General features: G+C 32.5%; 2 protein-coding genes across 3 annotated transcripts; both read left to right on the forward strand.

Moving 5' to 3' along the window:
* The first annotated feature begins 1992 nt into the window (after positions 1–1992).
* LOC113867221 (COP1-interacting protein 7) lies at positions 1993–8887 on the forward strand. Of its 2 annotated transcripts, XM_027502375.1 has the most exons (9): positions 1993–2613; positions 2722–2898; positions 3603–3730; positions 3945–3997; positions 4077–4126; positions 4234–4386; positions 5011–5267; positions 5989–7724; positions 7834–8887. In XM_027502375.1, the coding sequence occupies exons 1-9, from the start codon at positions 2555–2557 to the stop codon at positions 8038–8040; spliced, it is 2820 nt and encodes a 939-aa protein (XP_027358176.1). In that variant the 5' UTR covers positions 1993–2554; the 3' UTR covers positions 8041–8887. The 2 variants fall into 2 exon arrangements, with proteins under 2 accessions (XP_027358176.1, XP_027358185.1); XM_027502384.1 differs by lacking the exons at positions 1993–2613; positions 2722–2898 and having other exon boundaries at positions 3693–3730; positions 4218–4386; positions 7834–8885.
* Positions 8888–9367: 480 nt separating this feature from the next.
* LOC113852752 (uncharacterized protein At4g04980-like) lies at positions 9368–13657 on the forward strand. The gene is made up of 9 exons (XM_027483118.1): positions 9368–10057; positions 10439–10627; positions 10708–10803; positions 10895–11021; positions 11144–12164; positions 12264–12429; positions 12538–12702; positions 12810–12962; positions 13046–13657. Exons 1-9 carry the CDS (start codon positions 9992–9994, stop codon positions 13220–13222), a joined length of 2160 nt encoding a protein of 719 aa, XP_027338919.1. The 5' UTR covers positions 9368–9991; the 3' UTR covers positions 13223–13657.
* Positions 13658–18282: the final 4625 nt, after the last annotated feature.

The raw sequence follows: 18282 nt of genomic DNA on the forward strand, positions 1-18282 counted from the left end.
AATTTAAGCCCATACTGGCTAATTGTTGTTTGATAAATAAATAAAAAAAAAGGTCCCTACTGATAGTTAAAAGTAATTACAGTTAATGCGATTGGTAAATCTTTTTGACTATCTGTTCTATACTCGTGACAATTACATGATTTTGATTTTAAGGTTCAAATTTTTGTTTGTTAGAAACCTAGAATTTTATTACATAATATTAATAAAAATTGGTGATTCATCTTCAATGAAGGGAACATCTTCTCACTGTAAGCCTTATTACATTTTAAAAATTACATGGGGACTTTTTTTATTGTCATTTTACTGATTTCCTTTCATTTGTGAGTATAATTTTCTGGAATATACGCCAAGTATTTTGTATTAAAAGCAGGCATTATAATTTTATTCCTTGAAATCCAAGGGTGTCAATTGTTGGAATTAATAAAGCGAAAATTGTGTTTTGCACATTTTGTTTGATACAATAAGTGCAGCTTTCAATAACCCTATCCCTATGAAAATAAGTCTTTAGGAAAGATATTTTGGGCATTACAATTGAATCAACGGCATCGTCAACTTGCATAAGATATTTTGTCGTCTTCTTTTAGAAGCTGTTCATGTTCATTGTCAATCGCACAACTCAATGAACCCCACACATGCACAGCGTTGCTTTTTTCCAGCTAAAGTGACCAATACAGCTGTTTGATAGTTGGCTTCAGATCCACCTCTGTATTTTATTCAACAAAATCATCTTATACACTCACGACTTTACTCTTTTTCATGCACTTTTCATATTCTGTGGAGTAATACTCCCAATAGTAAAGATTTTTTTTTCCCCAACAATCAAATAATACAAAATTGCTTTGTTTGGAATTTGGTTATGAAAATAAAATTCATTGTATTTTCTATTGGAATTGAGTTACAATTCAAATTGGGTTTTATGTCATACAATGTTATTTAATATTTTAAGAATTAATAATTATTTAGCTATATATAAATTGTAACTATAACTTAGATATCATATTTTGATATGACGTGATAATATTTTATATTAATATAGTTTATTTTAAAATATATTTCAAATTATTACTTAATTTTATTTTTTATTTTAAAATTTTTAACTTAACTATATACATATCCAAAATTATACATTTTATTTAAATATAACATAAATTGAACATCTGCATATAATGAATAAATCTATTACTGTAGAAATTTTTTACATATATAAAAACTTGAATTTAATATCTTATTTAAACAATATCGAATTACTTGTTACTTCAATCAACTTCCTATACTAATATATTTTTTCTCAGGGCATATACTTCATCTTGTAGGTAATTTTTAACAAATATAACTATATTATAATAGAATTTTTAAAGTAAGTAAGAAGAGAATATTTAAATTTTAAAATTAAATCAAACCAGCGACTCATTAATAAGAAATTATTGAATTCAAACTCAAATTCTGTATTTATTCACAAATGTAAGATAGGGAACAAGCCAAATATCCATAATTGATACTGCAATAATTACATTCACTGTATAAAAGATATAATACGAAATGATCGGGTAATAACAACAGACACTTTGCATCACTCTATCACAAAAATAAAACAAACTATTAATTTTTTCCTTAATAAAAGCTTCAAAAGAGTAAATATATGATCAATTGATCAATTACTCCTAATTGGAAACAATTGGTATATCTTATGATTTTACATATATTTAAATAATAAGAAAGTATAAAGTACAAAGAACGGAATTACGTAGAAAATATCTCAATTTTTGTTTTTTCTTTTTTTTTTTCCTATTCCTCACAAGAAAAGATGAAAAGTTGTCCATTACTCTCAATGGTCCTTTGGTAAGCGTCTCATTTATTAGCTCATCAAGCATATCTTAATCGCAACTGTATCAGCTGTCCCCTTAAATCATAATGCTAACCCCAATGATTGAAGGGAGAAATGGATTTTAAATTTGAATAAGATAACCCATTAATCATATACTATACTCCTTCAATGAACATATTCTTTCTCCAACCCCATACATATAAAATAATTAATGATCCTCCTTTGGAAGGGATATCTTCCAATAATATCTTTTATCAAATGGTAGCCTTTTGGAAACTTGCCTGTGGATTTGTCTCAGAAATTTTGAAGGCCGAAGAAAGTGATAAGCAAAAGTAACCTATAATGACACTCTTTCACTTGCCTTCATTAACACAAAAGCTTACCCCTTAACATTTTACCTCTATTTTTTGAGTAAAGATTAGTTTGCAATTGCACATAAACAAGGGGAAGGTGTTGGATACGCATGACAAAGCAGAAGCTGTCGCTATTGCATGTGGCCAGGGCGTTGAAATCCTATAATAATAATGCCCCACTTCACACTCCATGTGCGATGCTGCATGTCCCTGCTGGCTTAGCCTCTCTCTCACATAACATGACCCATTCAGTTACTTCACCGCAACAAAATTAACGTTGTTCTTGTTCACTTCACCAACACCAAGCATTAACTTACATACAATCTCGCTCTTGTCAAGATTATGCTCTGACATTCTGCTTGGCAATTGAATTGGCATGGATTCCAAGGCAATTCTTGATTATGCTCTGTTTCAACTCACTCCAACCAGGACCAGGTGACTTACACTTACACTTACACCACCCCAGATTGCTCTATGCTGTGATTTCATTGTTAGACACTAAAAAATTTATGCTTTTTTTATCTTTGGTTGATAATTTTGCAGATTTGAGTTGTTAGTCTTTTGTGGAGGTGTTCATCAGAAAATAGCTTCTGGGTTGTTTCAACCTTTTATTTCTCATCTCAAGTTTGTGAAGGATGAGATCTCCAAAGGTGGATACTCGATTAAGCTTCTGCCTCCCACAAACGGTGCATTCTGGTTCTCCAAGGCCACGTTTGAGAGGTGATTCCCACTTGGTGTATAGTTACTTCTGCCAATTTTGACTTTTTCTTTTTGTTCTTTTATTTCAACAACATTCTTTCATGTTTCCAATCCAATTTATAGAGCTTCTGTATCTATAGCCGCGATGATGAAAGACCATGATGCGTTTAATGGGAATGGTTTCTAAAGAATTTTGAACTTTTTCACATAATTAGTAAGAGGGGTAACCATTTTTCTGCTCAGATTGCTATCAGAGATACCTCTTCACTGCAAATGAGGCGATGTCTTTTCTTTTCGATCATGTCTTGGGATGTGCGGTAACACTTATTTGAGAAATAGTCCTACAAATACATTGCTTTGCTTTGGAGGTTCACTTTTTTCTCTACTAATAATTTTTTCACGGCCCTTAAATTTCTTTAATGAAATTACATAGTAGTGTCAAACCAACGGATTGATTAATAAATTCCAGCTTTTGAATGATTACTCATGATTTAATCATGGATTTAGTTTGCATGGTCTAACAGGTAGGGGTTTGATAGGATCCAGGTATAGGTGAGAAATGAGGAAGGAATAAGTGAAAATGATAAAAAATACTTGGCTCATCTGTATTTTTACCCGGTCATCCAACTTAAGATTTTATGAAGCTGATTTTGTCTTCTCTCTCTTTTTTGTTTTGTTTTGTTTTTTTTTTTTTTTTGGGGTGGGGGGGAGGGGGTATTTTGAAGATTTGTGCGCTTTGTCAGCACACCAGCCATTCTGGAGAGGTTTGTGAGCATTGAAAAAGAAATTCTTCAGATTGAAAGTTCATATCAAGCTAATGCATTATCAATCTCCATTGCAAATTCGGATGAAGGTATTGTTAGGACCTACAACTTAATCATGTTTTGTGGATATTTCTGTATGAATTGCTTACTGTTAGGTGCTAGAATTTAATTCCAACAAAGAATGCTTATTACTGCTTGTTGCCTACGAATAAATGTAGTAGTATTGTGTATGATATTCCTTCAAATAATCTAGGGTTTTTTTAAGTGAAGCTAGTTTTCTAATAAAATTCTGTTGTGTATTAGGAACCACACCACAAACCAATGGCAACACAAGGAGGTTAAGTGATTCTACAAAGGTATATTTAATTTCTTTTAAAAAGTCACTATAACTAAATGAGCTCTCATTTTTTTATTTACATTTTATGTTTGCTTCAGTTAAATGATGAAGTTGAAGGTGTGGACAATAAAGAAGAGGAAAACTCAAAGTACCTTTCTACCCCTTCACTGATTGCTGTTGCTGAAATGTAATCCATTTTCTTTGGCTAGTTCATTAAACACTATTACTAACACTTTCAGTTGCTGTAATGATAAGGATTTCCCTGCAACGTTTGTTGGAGTCTCGGATAGCACTATTACGGAAAGAGCAAGCAATGGCTTATACACGTGGCCTAGTTGCTGGATTTGAAATTGACAGTATTGATGATCTCATATACTTTGCAAATACATTTGGAGCAGTGCGTTTAAGGTATGAACTGGAAAGATACAGTTTGCAAGTTCATACTTGTAAATTGTAAAATGAAAATTAGTCAATTCTTACTTATAATGTCAATATAATTTGACCAGAAAGACTGCAAATTTACATAAAAAAATATGATTCTTATATGCTTATTCTTTCTTCCCTTTTTAGAAAGTAAATTTATTTTCCTCAAAAATAAAAAACTTTCCCTTGCTTCTCCTGACTTAAAATTATTTTGACAATTGACCCTACTTTGTAGATCGTGAAATTTCTCTTGTCTAAGGGGATCCCTCTTTTTGCTATGGAGGTTCAACAACCTTCTGATGTCAGTTCTCTCATTCCTTTTTTTCTTCTAAGGATCATTGAGAATTGAAAACCTATTCATGTGAATTTTGTAGTTTCCTTTGAACTCTGAATGTCATCCTGGTGTCAAGCTTACTAATGGCCTACACCCTACGTTGGCGTATCAGATTAGGAGGAAACTTCCATACAACATAATTGCTTCTTACAGTGATATCTGCTGCGTCATTCTAAAACTTGTATCTTGTAGTTGTGGCTTTGTGGATGTTGCCTCGTTGACATAAAAACTTCAGTTTTTAAACCAATCTAACTCTTGACATTCAATGTACGTAGGGAAGCCTGCATTAATTTTAAGGAATTATGGAAGAAAAAGCATGCAGATGATCTTTGGATAAAAGAAGTAGCTGCTATGCAGTCAAGTTTACCGCAAGCACTCTCATTGTGTGGAACATCAGGAATTATACTAGCAAATGATATAACCACCCATGATCAGAGCAACAAAAGTAATAGCTCTAAGGACAGTATTCCTTCTAGTGATGAAAACATATTTCTGGAAACATCAAATTCTGCTACTTTAAACCAAAAAGAAGGTATTATTTTACCCTTTTCCTCTTTTTCCTTTAACTTATTCTGATCAAACCTCTGAATTTTATATTTGAAAATTATTATAAACAATTCAACTAACCAATGTATGCTATTCTATGCTTCTTTTTTCTTGTTTGTTATCTTTTCATGGGTTAAGCAAGAAACATATTTAGTTTTGTATTTCTATTTCTTTATTTTCATCTGCAAATTGTGCTTTGATCCACTATCTACAATTTTAGCCTAAATCAACCTGTTAAATGGCTAAATAATTGCTTGAAAGACTCAAATCTGTTAATGTGAGGGATATAAAAAAATGGGAAGAAAGAGGACAAAGAAAATAAATGATGAGAATAATTTTGTAGATTTTCAAGTCTAGGGTGATTGAAATCAGAAAAATTCTTAACATATGTAAGACTTGCTAGCCTTGCTGTTCAGTATTTAGTTAATGTGAAGGCACTGCTTTCATTTTAATGTTTAAGCTGTTAGATGATTGCCAATTAATGTGTTTTTATATTCTTAAACTCTAGTTGACTGAAAGAATGCTCTAAGTTTGGATGCAACTCTTCATTCACTAAAAACATCAAAATTTAATGATTGTGGTCTTGCAGCATAATGATGTCTGTTGGATTTAATATTACTACGTCGTATTAAAGAGAGTATATTTATCAGTGTTTGCTTTTATAAGCTTTTCAATGGTTATTTAATATCAAGGCATGTGATGTGCAGAGGCAAACTTGTCTACACCAGATCAGAACCCTTCTCATGCAGCAAATGCTCATATGCCAATGCCCTGGCCATACAACATACCTCCATATATGTATAATCTTCAGAATCCTATTCCACAAATGCCTTCATACCAAGGATATCCTTTGAACAATATGCAGCCTGTTCCTCCTTACATTCTAAGAAATATGCAATGGTCTTCTGACCTGGGAGTGAATCAGAAACCTTCAGCAACCAAAAAGGAAAAATCTCTTTATAAGAAAGGACCAGGAGAATATGAAGACCAGCAGACAGAGTCCAGTGACCCTGATTCTAGGAGTGAATCTGATTCAGATGAACAGAAGGACTCCAATCATTCGTCCAAGGATGATGTGAAGAGGAAAAAGCACAGAAGAAAGTCATCAGGAACAGTTGTGATTCGTAACATCAACTACATCACTCCAAAAAGGAGAAATGGAAATGACAGTGGAGTCTCTGATGAATCATTAGAAGATGATTATGTCATTGATGAAGAAACCATTAAACAGAAGGTTGGTGTAGCACTTGAATCTTTGCAGAAGGTCCACAAAGTTGAAAAACGTGCTAATGGAAAAAAAGCAGTGGCCCGGGGCAACATAACTAAATCTAGTGAAACAACTGATGAGGATCTCCCTGAAAACTTGAGTGATACATCGGAAGGAGGAAATAAAAATGACAACTGGGATGCATTCCAGAACCTTTTAAAGATAGATGAGGGGACTGCAACTGATGGACCAGAAATGATGCGGCCAATTGATGTCCAGGATGAACATTTTGTGGTGAGAAAATCTGAAATAAAAATGCCATATGATGCTAGTTCATCTCCAAACTTGAATTTCAAAGTTCTGAAGAATCCTAAAGTTCAGAATGACTCTTTTATTGTGACTCATAGAGATGGCCGAAATGAAGACAGATACAAGATGGATGAGTATGTAGACAACTGTGGTCCAGTTACAAAGAGCAGGGATAATATGGGTGAAGAAATGCTGTTATCACTTAGATCAAAAGAACTAGTTAATGAACTTGGTGATCCTTTATCTACTTTTGTTGCTGATTCATTGGAAACAAAGGGCAGATCATCAGAAGATTGGTTTATTGTTGATAATTTGGAAAAGACGAGGAGCCCTCCAATTGTGCCTACAATGTTTGATGGTGATTACACTTTAGCATCAGTACATGGTTGCTCCCATGCTGACAAAAGAAATGAAGGAACTCTCATTGATGATTCCTTCATGATACAGGGTCAATTGGTAGATAACAATCTTTCTGATTCACAATGGAAGACGGACATAAGTATGGTTGCAGATCTAACTGCTGCCAACAAGCTTGAAAGTCACACAGCTGCTTTTAATGAGAAACATGCATTATCAAAGAACCAGGAGCCAAATGATCTCTTTGTAGTTCTACAACGCGATTCTGGATTGGATTTTGTAGAGGCCTCACGGACAATGGACTATGAAATTGACTTCTCTTTCTCAGGAACTGAAAGAATATCCTCTATTGATGATGCACATGACAATGTGAATAACAACCTTCCTGTTAGTCCTAAGAAAACCAATGTGACCAAAAGCAAAGTTTCAGGAACAAGAAGTTGTGAAAAAGAAGAAAAATCAAAGGCCTTGCGTGGATCCTTTGGAAGGGGCAAGTCTGAAATCATGTCTAGGACCAGAAAGCCATCACTACCAAGTAGGCCTATAGTTCACAAGAGCAAAAGGGAACAGGTATAGTGAATTTTCAATTTTTAGTCGTGCTGTTATATCTTGAAGATGCATTGTGCACCTACAGTGGTAGGTCATAACTCTTAATGACATGTATGATGATGGTAAACAGGAAGATGAGATTAGGAAGAAGATGGAAGAGTTGGCAAGTGAACGCCAGAGGAGAATTGCTGAAAGAACTGCATCCTCTGGTCTTGCTCGAGCTGTGCCCAGGAAAGACCAAATTGAAGGTAAAACAGCAAGGATCTCTGCTAAAAGTGACAAGAATAAGACTCAACCAGTAAACAGAATCAGTTCTGTGAAGGTAAGGGGAATTTAGCAAGACTTGTGAGTTCTATGTGGATGCAGGCGCAGCTATTATAAGATACAATACACGGTGATTCTACATGGTAAAGTGTATTTAAATAACCGTTGATTAAAGTGAAATGAATTGTTTTGTTTTATATAAAGTGTAAGTCATTGGATGTATTCAGACTTCAAATATATTCTTTTGTTTCACGGTTGTATATCGATACATTCTTTATCCTCAAGAAGAATGGCCAGTGCCAAATTCAGGTTGAAAGTTGTAGGTGAAAATAAGTTGTCAAAAGTTTTGTTGCATAAAAATAAAGGTTGAACTTGAATAGGTTGTGTGGCTTTATATATGCTAGCATTCTTTGTTTCTCTGATGTAACTTATGAAACTATTATAGCTTTATTGTTATGTTAAGAACTGTTAATTGTTTTTCTCTTTTGATTTCGTTGTTGGTTTATATTGCCACGAAGGCTATGTTTAGAAGTTTAGAGGAAAATGTTTAATGGGTAAAAGAGAAAAGAAGAAAGGATTGATAAAAAATACTACAAATTGGAAGAACCCAAACTTACACGTCCAAAGCTTCTCTCCTGATTCAAGCTGCTTTGAGAAGAAGAGCGCTTCCCTGTTAATGGATATGGAGATGAATTGCCAGAGATTCAACAATTCAAGGAGGTAATAAGAATATGAGAAACTTACTTTAAACAAGTTTGTATCCCTAGTCCCACATCGATACATGTGGGGACAGATTAAATAAACAATTGGGTCAATTGATGATCATGAAGGCTCACCGCCTAATCTGGTGATCTCCATTGCACTGGAGAGGAAGGTAAACTGTCCATTTTTTCAATAAGAATTTATCATTGGATTATTATTAATTCAGGCTTGAATTTGAACCCAATTGCAATTGTTATTTTTAGTTACTGGAAAATTTTTAGACATTGGATTACGATTAGTTGAGGCTTGATCATTTTATAATATTTTAAAAAATTTCTACTGTATTATTTTTTTTACAAAATGTTCTTTAAGTAGAAATGTGTTAATTAATTATATAAAGAAGTCAAGAGCATGAATTTTCAATAATATAAAAAATATAAATTATAAATAATTTAATATTATTAGAAAAATTAAATTTATTACTTCTTGTGAAGCGATTAAATAAATAAATCCTATATACAAAAGTAAAGGTGGTAAGCAGTAGTTCACAATAAGTTTGAACTACATGAAGAATAAGAGAGAGTGGCGTAGTTTGCTAAATTCGGCAACTTTATGTAACGTTAAGTAGTTTGTTAGAAGTGAACTGAACATAAAATTAAGTTAATTAAATATAGAAAATCTTTAGAGACATGTCCTTCAAGCAACCGCATCTCAAAGGGAAGAAGTTGTTCAATATTCTCTTATTGTTAGCGACGAGCTCTTCCTCCGCAACATGTTATAGAAAATTAGTTACAACACATGCATACACTCTGCACTGTTATCAATTCTGTTTTAGAGCTAAACATAATAAGTTATTTTATTATTTAACATCATTTATTCATTTTGTTATAAATACACCTTATAATATATCACCTTATAATATATGGAGAGTGAGTGGTGTAATAAAACTACAGAAGTTCTCCATAATTAGTTGTTCTCAATTCCTATCAGCTCTCTCTTGCGAAATTTCCATTGCAATCCACATAATTTATTTTGTTGCCCCACCATAAGGTCTACCTCCCTAATTGCATGCATGTCTTGAATTTTCTATCATCATCCCAATTTGAATATTCATTTCTGAATTTCTTTTAGTTTCTCCAAAGGCTTGAATTCTCTTGTAAATTATTGTATAGACTTTTGTCTTTTAAATTTTAATATCTTTTGTGGGTTTCACTTTGAGCTGAACATTTCAGCATGCTTATACGTGTTTTATGAAGTTGTGGTTGGCACATCAGAAATTTTCTTTTATTCCATAGTATCAAGTCAATATAAGCAAATCAATTATGTCTACTGTGAGATTATGCGGTTTGAAGCCAATGCTCTTTGGACGAAAGTCATGTGCTTGGGAGGTAAGATTCTGACCTTTCTTGTTTCAACATCTATATGAACCCGAGGTTGCAATTCAAGCAATTGAAGACACTCTAAATCCTTTTGACAAAGCAATTTCGTGTGTTTTGACATTGTTATTTTTCTCGACATGGTATGTCCATGCTTCAATTTCACTTAATATTGGAAATATGTGTTGTCATTATACTTTTCATTAATTCATCAAATTTTCTTTAGAAAGATCTAATCAGTAAAAACATTTAGAGAACCTTTACCAGATAAAATATTAGAAAAATTAATGGCTTATGTAACCGTTTTGGAAGGGGTATATGGTGTACATGATGCACCGAAATATTTCAGATTTTATATACAGGCAACTTTCTCAAAGTTAATCATATGTGCAGCCAATGAAAAGCTCAACCATGCCTAATAAGCCTTCTAAGGTTCTGAATGAAGGGAAGGGAGAGTCAATTGAATGGTCATTTGTTGGTGCGGACCAATTGATTTTAATGATGAAGGTCTATAAGAAGATATTTGTCTTCAGGGACATCATGGACCTTGCCCCTCTTAATAGTTCTGCTTCCTTACATGAGGTACTTTATGACTCCTTTCTATTAAATAAAATAATTGTCTTTGCCTCCTTTTAATCTTTGTTTTTCATGTCATGTTGCAGATGGTTATTACAACCCTGGAAGATATGCAAAGACTTTACCCGGGGATCATATCAAGACAAAGAATGTCAGATATTAAGGCCAAGTCTATAGATCAGGTTTCGACATGTCGCACTCAAAACTGTCCTAATTATGATTACCCCAGAAATTTGTATCCTGAAATACTAAATGTAGCAAGTTTTCTGCTAGGGTCTGGCCTACTTCTGTGAGGCTTTAAAGTCTCTTGGAGAGTTTTGGATGATGAACAATGATGGTGTGGAAAAACACAATTATGAGTTACCATCTTGTAAAGATAACATCAAAATGCCGCAACTGGGTATGCGATTAATAATCTCATTTTACTAATCAAATAAATAATCAGATTTTAGAAATTCTATCAATTAACTTATTTGTTTTTTTTTATAGAATGAGTTAACTGTTATTTAATTTGTTTTGCAGGTGAAACTATGTTGGCGACACTTGATTGTTTGATTGATATTGCAAGTGAGAAGTTTGATATAATGGAAGAAGATGACCCAAAAAAAGAATTTAGCCCAACACATAGCTCCTTTGGAGCAGATATATCCAACTCCTCCTTTCCAGATAGCAAATGTTCCCCTCTCACACCGAAATCTGTCCTTCCAGAACCAATGAACCAAAGATCTTCAATTACCACCTCCCCACTTTCGTCTCTCAGAATTCAAGCTGTGGGAAAGCTGAACCCAATTGATTTAAAGCACTTATCTTTCCATATGTCACCAGCACACATGCAAAACTATAACAATAAGATAGAGAAGGAACCAACCTTAAGCATGGAAATGGATCACAAATCTAGATATCCTGTAAAGGACACATCACAAGATGTAGTTTTTGACTTGGACACAACTGGGGAATCATTATCAGATAGGACCAGAAGGGATCATGGAATAACATATAATAAACCTCAAGCAATGGGTGAAGTGGAAATATCACTATCTCCCAAACCATTAGAAACGCCTAGCCTGCAGCAGAAAGCACTAGGATCAGCAGCATCATCACCTTCACCCCCATTAATACCAACTCCACCACCTCCACCTCCCCCTCCACCTCCACCCCTTCCCACACTACACACTGTCCCATTACCAGTGCTAACACCACCTGTGGCACCATTGCCTTTGGGCTCAAGTCCATCACCACCTCCCCCACCAGTGCCCTTCAAAGGTGGATCAGTTCCAGCACCTCCACCACCAACACCACGTGAAAACGCAGCTACTGCTCCACCACCACCTCCACCTGGAGTAGGGAGATCCTTGCGGCCTAAGGCAACTACCAAACTGAAAAGGTCAACACAATTAGGCAATCTGTATCGAACTCTCAAGGGAAAAGTGGAAGGATCTAGCCTCAAAGGTAAATCATCCAGCGGGAGAAGCAGCGAAATTAGAGCAGGAAACACTGGAGGAAAACAAGGAATGGCTGATGCTCTAGCAGAGATGACAAAAAGGTATGCTTTTGGTTAATTAGTTAGCTCTTAAGTCTCTTGAAACCAAATGTCTCACAACTTCATGTTATTATGTTTTATTTCCTTGATTTCTTTTACTAGATCATCTTACTTTCAACGAATAGAAGAAGATGTTCAAAGGTACACAAAACATATTATAGAACTGAGATTTGCTATTACCAATTTCAAGACAAACGAAATGACAGAATTGATCAAGTTCCACGAGGATGTTGAATCTGTTCTTGAGAATCTAACTGATGAATCACAGGTAAAATTTTTTAGAAACTTGATTCGAGTCCATTTGAATTATTGCAATACCATCTATTATATTTTAGTTCTTTCAATATCATGACACAAAAATTCTATTGCTGTATAGGTGCTATCCCGGTTCGAAGGTTTCCCCTCGAAGAAGTTAGAGGCCATAAGAATGGCAGCAGCACTCTACCATAGGTTGGATTCAATACTTACTGAGCTTCAAAATTGGAATATAGTGACTCCTGTGGGCCAACTCCTTGAAAAAATTGAACGTTATTTCAGTAAGGTGATTCAAAATCTTCAAATTTATTATCCGCTTAATGATGCCTGTTTTCTTATATGTATGCATTTACAATTGTACATTCATTTATAACCCCTAAGATCAACATACAGATAAAAACAGAATTAGATGCTTTGGAGCGAACCAAAGATGAAGAATCAAAGAAATTTGAAGGCCACAACATTGAATTCAACTTCGACATCCTTATAAAAATCAAAGAAGCAATGGTGGATGTTTCCTCCAATTGTATGGAGTTAGCACTAAAGGTAACACAAACACTTTTGATCAAACCACCTTAGTATCATTTAGAAGGATTGACTTTATTTGCATTTGCATAAACTCAATGCAGGAGAGGCGCAATGATGCTATTAGTGATGTAAAAAGAAAAGAATATGCTAAGTTGCTTTGGAGGGCTTTCCAATTCGCATTTCGGGTCTATACATTTGCTGGTGGACATGATGATCGTGCTGATAAGCTGACAAGAGAATTGGCTAAGGAAATTGAGAGTGACCCGAACAAGCCATGATCTTGCACAAGCTTTCGTGTGAACAGACAAAATCATGTGATTTGCTGATTAATATTATCAGCATCTTTGGATTTCCGTTAGGAAGCTCCAAACCATGGTTTCGTTAGTTTGAACAAAAGCTACGTTAGACAAGCCTTTGCTCAATCTTGGTTTGTAAGAGTTTGACATATGATGAGTTTCGTTAGGCATAATACTCATCATAAGTCCAAATCCATTTGGATATTAAATAATCGTTGGAGAAATGGAGTTATAATTTTTTTATAGGAGCCAATCTTGCTTGATGAGCGTTCAAAATTAATCGCGGGAACTCTAGCTACTGGAAGTGTGAAGCTAGACTTGAGTTTCACTACTCCCGTTAAATTGTTTTATTTTCTACCTATTGGACTTGTAAGGAAAGAATTCCTTTCTTAGTTCTCATTATAGTCTTAATTTCTCTTATATGAAAAATCTGAAATCATGTATCCAACTATTCGTTCTTATTTTATCTTTGATTTAGTGCTTAGTCCAAATAAAAGTGGTTTTCACCCACCGAACATGATTACTATTTCATGAGTAGAACTTTAATTAGGAGCCTGTGATCCTATCCTAGCAATATCAAGCCCTTTGCTTTGAAACATGATTTATTGTGTACGTATAGTGATTTAAAATTTATACAAGCTGCTTTTTTATTATTTATAAATGTTTTTGAAGGTGTTTAAGCATTAAGAGGTAAAAATAGAGGAGAGAAAGCAATAAGATATAACATGATAGAAAGAGAGACAGAAAAATGGAGGGTATCAAATGGGCAGTGATACTATTCAAGTGTTTATATTTTGTGTGTTTAAAAGTAAATTAGTTCAGAATTTTTTTTGTTCACGTCAAAGATATGCCCTAACCAGTAGCTTATGACTATTTTTTCCAAGGTAAAAAGATCAACCAAATGAGTATAGCTTCTCCTGAAAAAAATCTTTTCTATACATATAGTCAAGAATTGAACCCTTATCTCAACTATCTATCAAGTGTATTGGACTTCGTTGGTAAACTAATCTAAAATAGTTATAAAAATTTAACATTATAAATAAAGTTTATCTAAAGGCATTTTCTATTTGTATGATGACTTTTTTAATGTGTCTCGCTACACAGTAAAACATTTAAAAATAATAAAATTTGTAGTTTAAGCATCAAAAGATTTTTTAAGACAATTTTTAATTTTTGTAAATTTATTTATTTAATACAATAAAGTATTTATTATACATAATAAAAATATTTCTAAATTTATATAATTTATTAAATTTAAAAAAAAATCATACAATATATCTCTTTATTTTTTTAATTTAATAATTTAAAGATCAGTAAGCTACTTCCATTGAGTACCAAATGGCAATTACATATTGTACTATTGTACTCTTTCTCTGGTATGGTACTTGTGCACTGGTGAGTCGAATTCTCCTAACTTTGAGGGCATGGGAAACTTCTATTTTCTAGTGTGCTTCATGCATTGCAACACGTTAGAGGGATCAAATTCATCTTAGTAATTGTGACGCAACACTGCCATGTACAAACTTGGTAAGGACCACCATATTAATTACTGTTTTTTTCCCTTGATTCTTTAAACAATTTATCTAATATATAGTAAGATTGTGTATATAAGTAATTAGTTCTTATTTTATAAAAATATATTATTATTATTATTGCACTTTCTGGTATTGAGAGAGAAGGGCTGTCTATGAATATAATTGCTTTCACCGGAACTAGTCACCATTACACACCCAGCTTCATCTACACCCAAATCCCCTAGTTTTATTTTCAGTGGAAGATTTTGGGCCTGCGAAGCGCAGCATCTCTTTTCTCACTTCTTTTTTCGGCTCATATTTGAAAACAAAAAATAAGGATACTGCCAACAAAATAGTTGTTCCCCATGTTCCCATGGCTAGATTTGGAGGGCTTAATGATTTTTTTAATAATTATTTATCAAAATAAAATTAAAAACAAACTCTAAAATAAAATAAAAAAATAATTTCGTATCCCTTAAATACAAAACATAATTTGACGTGACAAAAATTTACTCCAAACAGAAAATATATTTGTTTTTAATTTTATTTTGATAAATAATTATTAAAAAAACATTAAAAAGATCATTAAGCCGATTTGGAGTTATATCAACCATATCATATTTGGATAGGACCATGAGGAATAGCATAATTGTGCCACCTCCACGATCAGTCTTATCTCAGACATGGTAACCATTCTAAAGGATAGGCTTATACCTTCACGTGATATTTTGTCAACAACTTTATTATTTAAATATAAATAAATTGTCAATGTGATATTGTTTTTTTATATATATATATCAAATATATATTTAAAATTAAAAGAGATAAGTATCATACATAACTTTTTGGACTTCTAAGCATGCTTGATCTTTAGAATGTGATGTAGGTGTTTAGTTTTTCATGTTCAGAGGAATGGTGTCGTGAAAATAGTAAACAGAGAAAAATGTTGGGTATTACGCTTTCTTTTTTATGTTGAAGAAATGTTTAAAATGAGAAGTTTATTTTAGGTTTCACTTGATAAATAGAGAGATGTTAAAAAAAGTTAAGAGTAATGTCATTTTATTAAGAAAGGATAACATTTTGAGAGGAAATGAGAGAAAAAGTTATTAACGGTAGAACACAGTTATAATAAAATTGTGACTAAAATTTATTAATTATTGAATTGATTTGAAATTCGATTAAAAATATTTTGAATCGTATAATTAATTGTTAGGTTCATGATCTGGTACCCACATATTTAAACGGGTATCGTATACCTTTTCTATGTGGATAAAAATATTGGTTTAATTAATTTTAAATTATTTTTATTATAAATTAATTTTTATTATAAAAAACTTTTTATATTTATTTTAATATAAAAAGGTTTTTTTTGAAGAAAAATATTATGTTCTGCTCTATTTTTTTTTATTAAAATTCTTAGATTTTTTTATATTTCTTCTTTTTTACTTAAACTTTTGCATTTTCTTATGTTTAAACGAGTACTTTGTTGCTTCAGATGTTAGTCATAAAAAGATGTAATAGTATATTTTTCACATAGAACTTTATTCAAGTACTCCTTTTTTCGCACTCATATCAGAAACATCAAAGCATAGTTCTATTTCACCCTCTTTGCTTAAGCTTTTGGGTTTTTTTTTTTTTTTTTTTCGTTTCTTCTTCCCTCAAACTTTTGGGTTAGTTTTTTTTGTTTCCTTCTATTATCGCTGATTTTATACTTAAATTTCCTTACAATGTTTATTTGATTTTTAAATAATGATATATAACTTAATTCTTTTGGTGCTAGGGTTTTGGATTCAAAGTTTGAAGAGAAAAACACTAAAAATGGAGGATAGCAATGCCTTCAGGGTCTTCCCTATACCTAAATCCTTGCAACCGGTAATTATTAATTGAAGTTTTGAAAATTTCTCAATTTCTCACTACTTGGAAATTTTTCACGGTTTCAAGGATGAGAAGTTTTTGAAGGAGGAGTGAGCGATATATGTGGTTTAAGGATTATTCCTATTTTCACTATCTCATTTAACCGTATCTCACTTCTCATTCTTCTGAATGCATTCTGTGTTAAAATTTAGGTTAATGGTTGGAGAAGTTGCATCAAGTGTTGGAGTTTGGATGGAGAAACTCACAAATGTGTGAAGAGTTGCATACTTGTATTGACCTTTCATTTATTGTAGTTCACAACATGCAAAAAACTTTCTTAGAGATTTAAAGGTCAGCTTGCAACTTCATAATAATTAATGGACATTAACCATGTGTAATTTGTTATATATATGTTCTTTATTTGTAATGCACGGGAACAAGTAAAAGAGATTCACCATTGTTGTAATGCACCAAAATAAGCAAAACATATTCACCATTTTATCTGTCTTCAAACTATTATTATTTTATCTAAAGTATAAACATGTTTTGGAAAGGGATATACACAATTCGGGTTGGAACCTTTGGAAAGCTTTAAAAATCATATATATATATGAGTAGATATTGTAACATTATACAAAACATATTCTCTTTCTTTTATGTGTATGAATAGCTAGGTCCTTGTGATTCTTCAATACAATGCCTAATCAGGAGGAACAAAAACACTTCTACATATCTTTTGTACTTTGGTCTGGTTCCATGTAAGTTTAATGCTGAAATATTTTGTTTCTTTTTTAAGATAAGAGATATCAAATTTGTCATTTTAAATTACTCTTAAAACTTTCGATTTGTGACTAAGAATGTTGAACCGCAAGTTTTTTTTTTTTTTTTTATATTTTAATGTCATTTACATAGCAGTTGTCTGCATTATCATTTATTTCTAATATTTTGTTAACTGTGGATGAGCATTGCATTTGGCAATTGGTAGAGGATCTGCGATTCCAAATTGATTCAAATTTTGTTAGTGCAAATCATTGCTGAATATATAGGATGAGAGTTACTACCGAAAATATGGAGAATACAACATCAATATTCTTGAAAGATACAAGGTTGTGGATTCTTTCTTTGAGCCTGAGTCTCCTCATCCTTTGTCCTACTTAAGCAGAAGTAAACAATTATTTTTCCTTAATATTCTGATTTTTTTTAAAGCTTTGTTCAAAACAAATGGAACTTACCTTAACTAGGAGAAGTTGAAAAAGAATGGTGCTATTGTGAAAGTCTTCCATGGTGATATCATATCATTTTTTGCTCCTCCACAACATGGTAATGTAAATCCTTTTAATGACTCTATTTTTATTCTTCTCTAATTCCTATTCCAAATTTTCTTACAATATTTGTAACGCTTGTGAATTTTTTTTTACTCACTAGTGTTTCAGGGTTGAGCACTATTTCCCTATATCTTTTCTTTTATTTGTTTGAATAAATTAATAAATAAAAGATATAGTCATATATAAAATATTTTCTTTATTATGATGCTATTTATTTATTTTTTAAAATGGGGTCATAACTGTAATTATTTTGTGTAATATCGAGGAATTTTTGCTTTTGAATATTTGTTGCCTTTTGTGCATATTAGTCTTTGCAATGTGGATTTGTTTTATTTCAAAATTACTATAA

The sequence above is a fragment of the Abrus precatorius genome, unplaced genomic scaffold, assembly GCF_003935025.1.
Source record: "Abrus precatorius isolate BTA unplaced genomic scaffold, Abrus_2018 Scaffold10, whole genome shotgun sequence".
NCBI lineage: Eukaryota > Viridiplantae > Streptophyta > Magnoliopsida > Fabales > Fabaceae > Abrus > Abrus precatorius.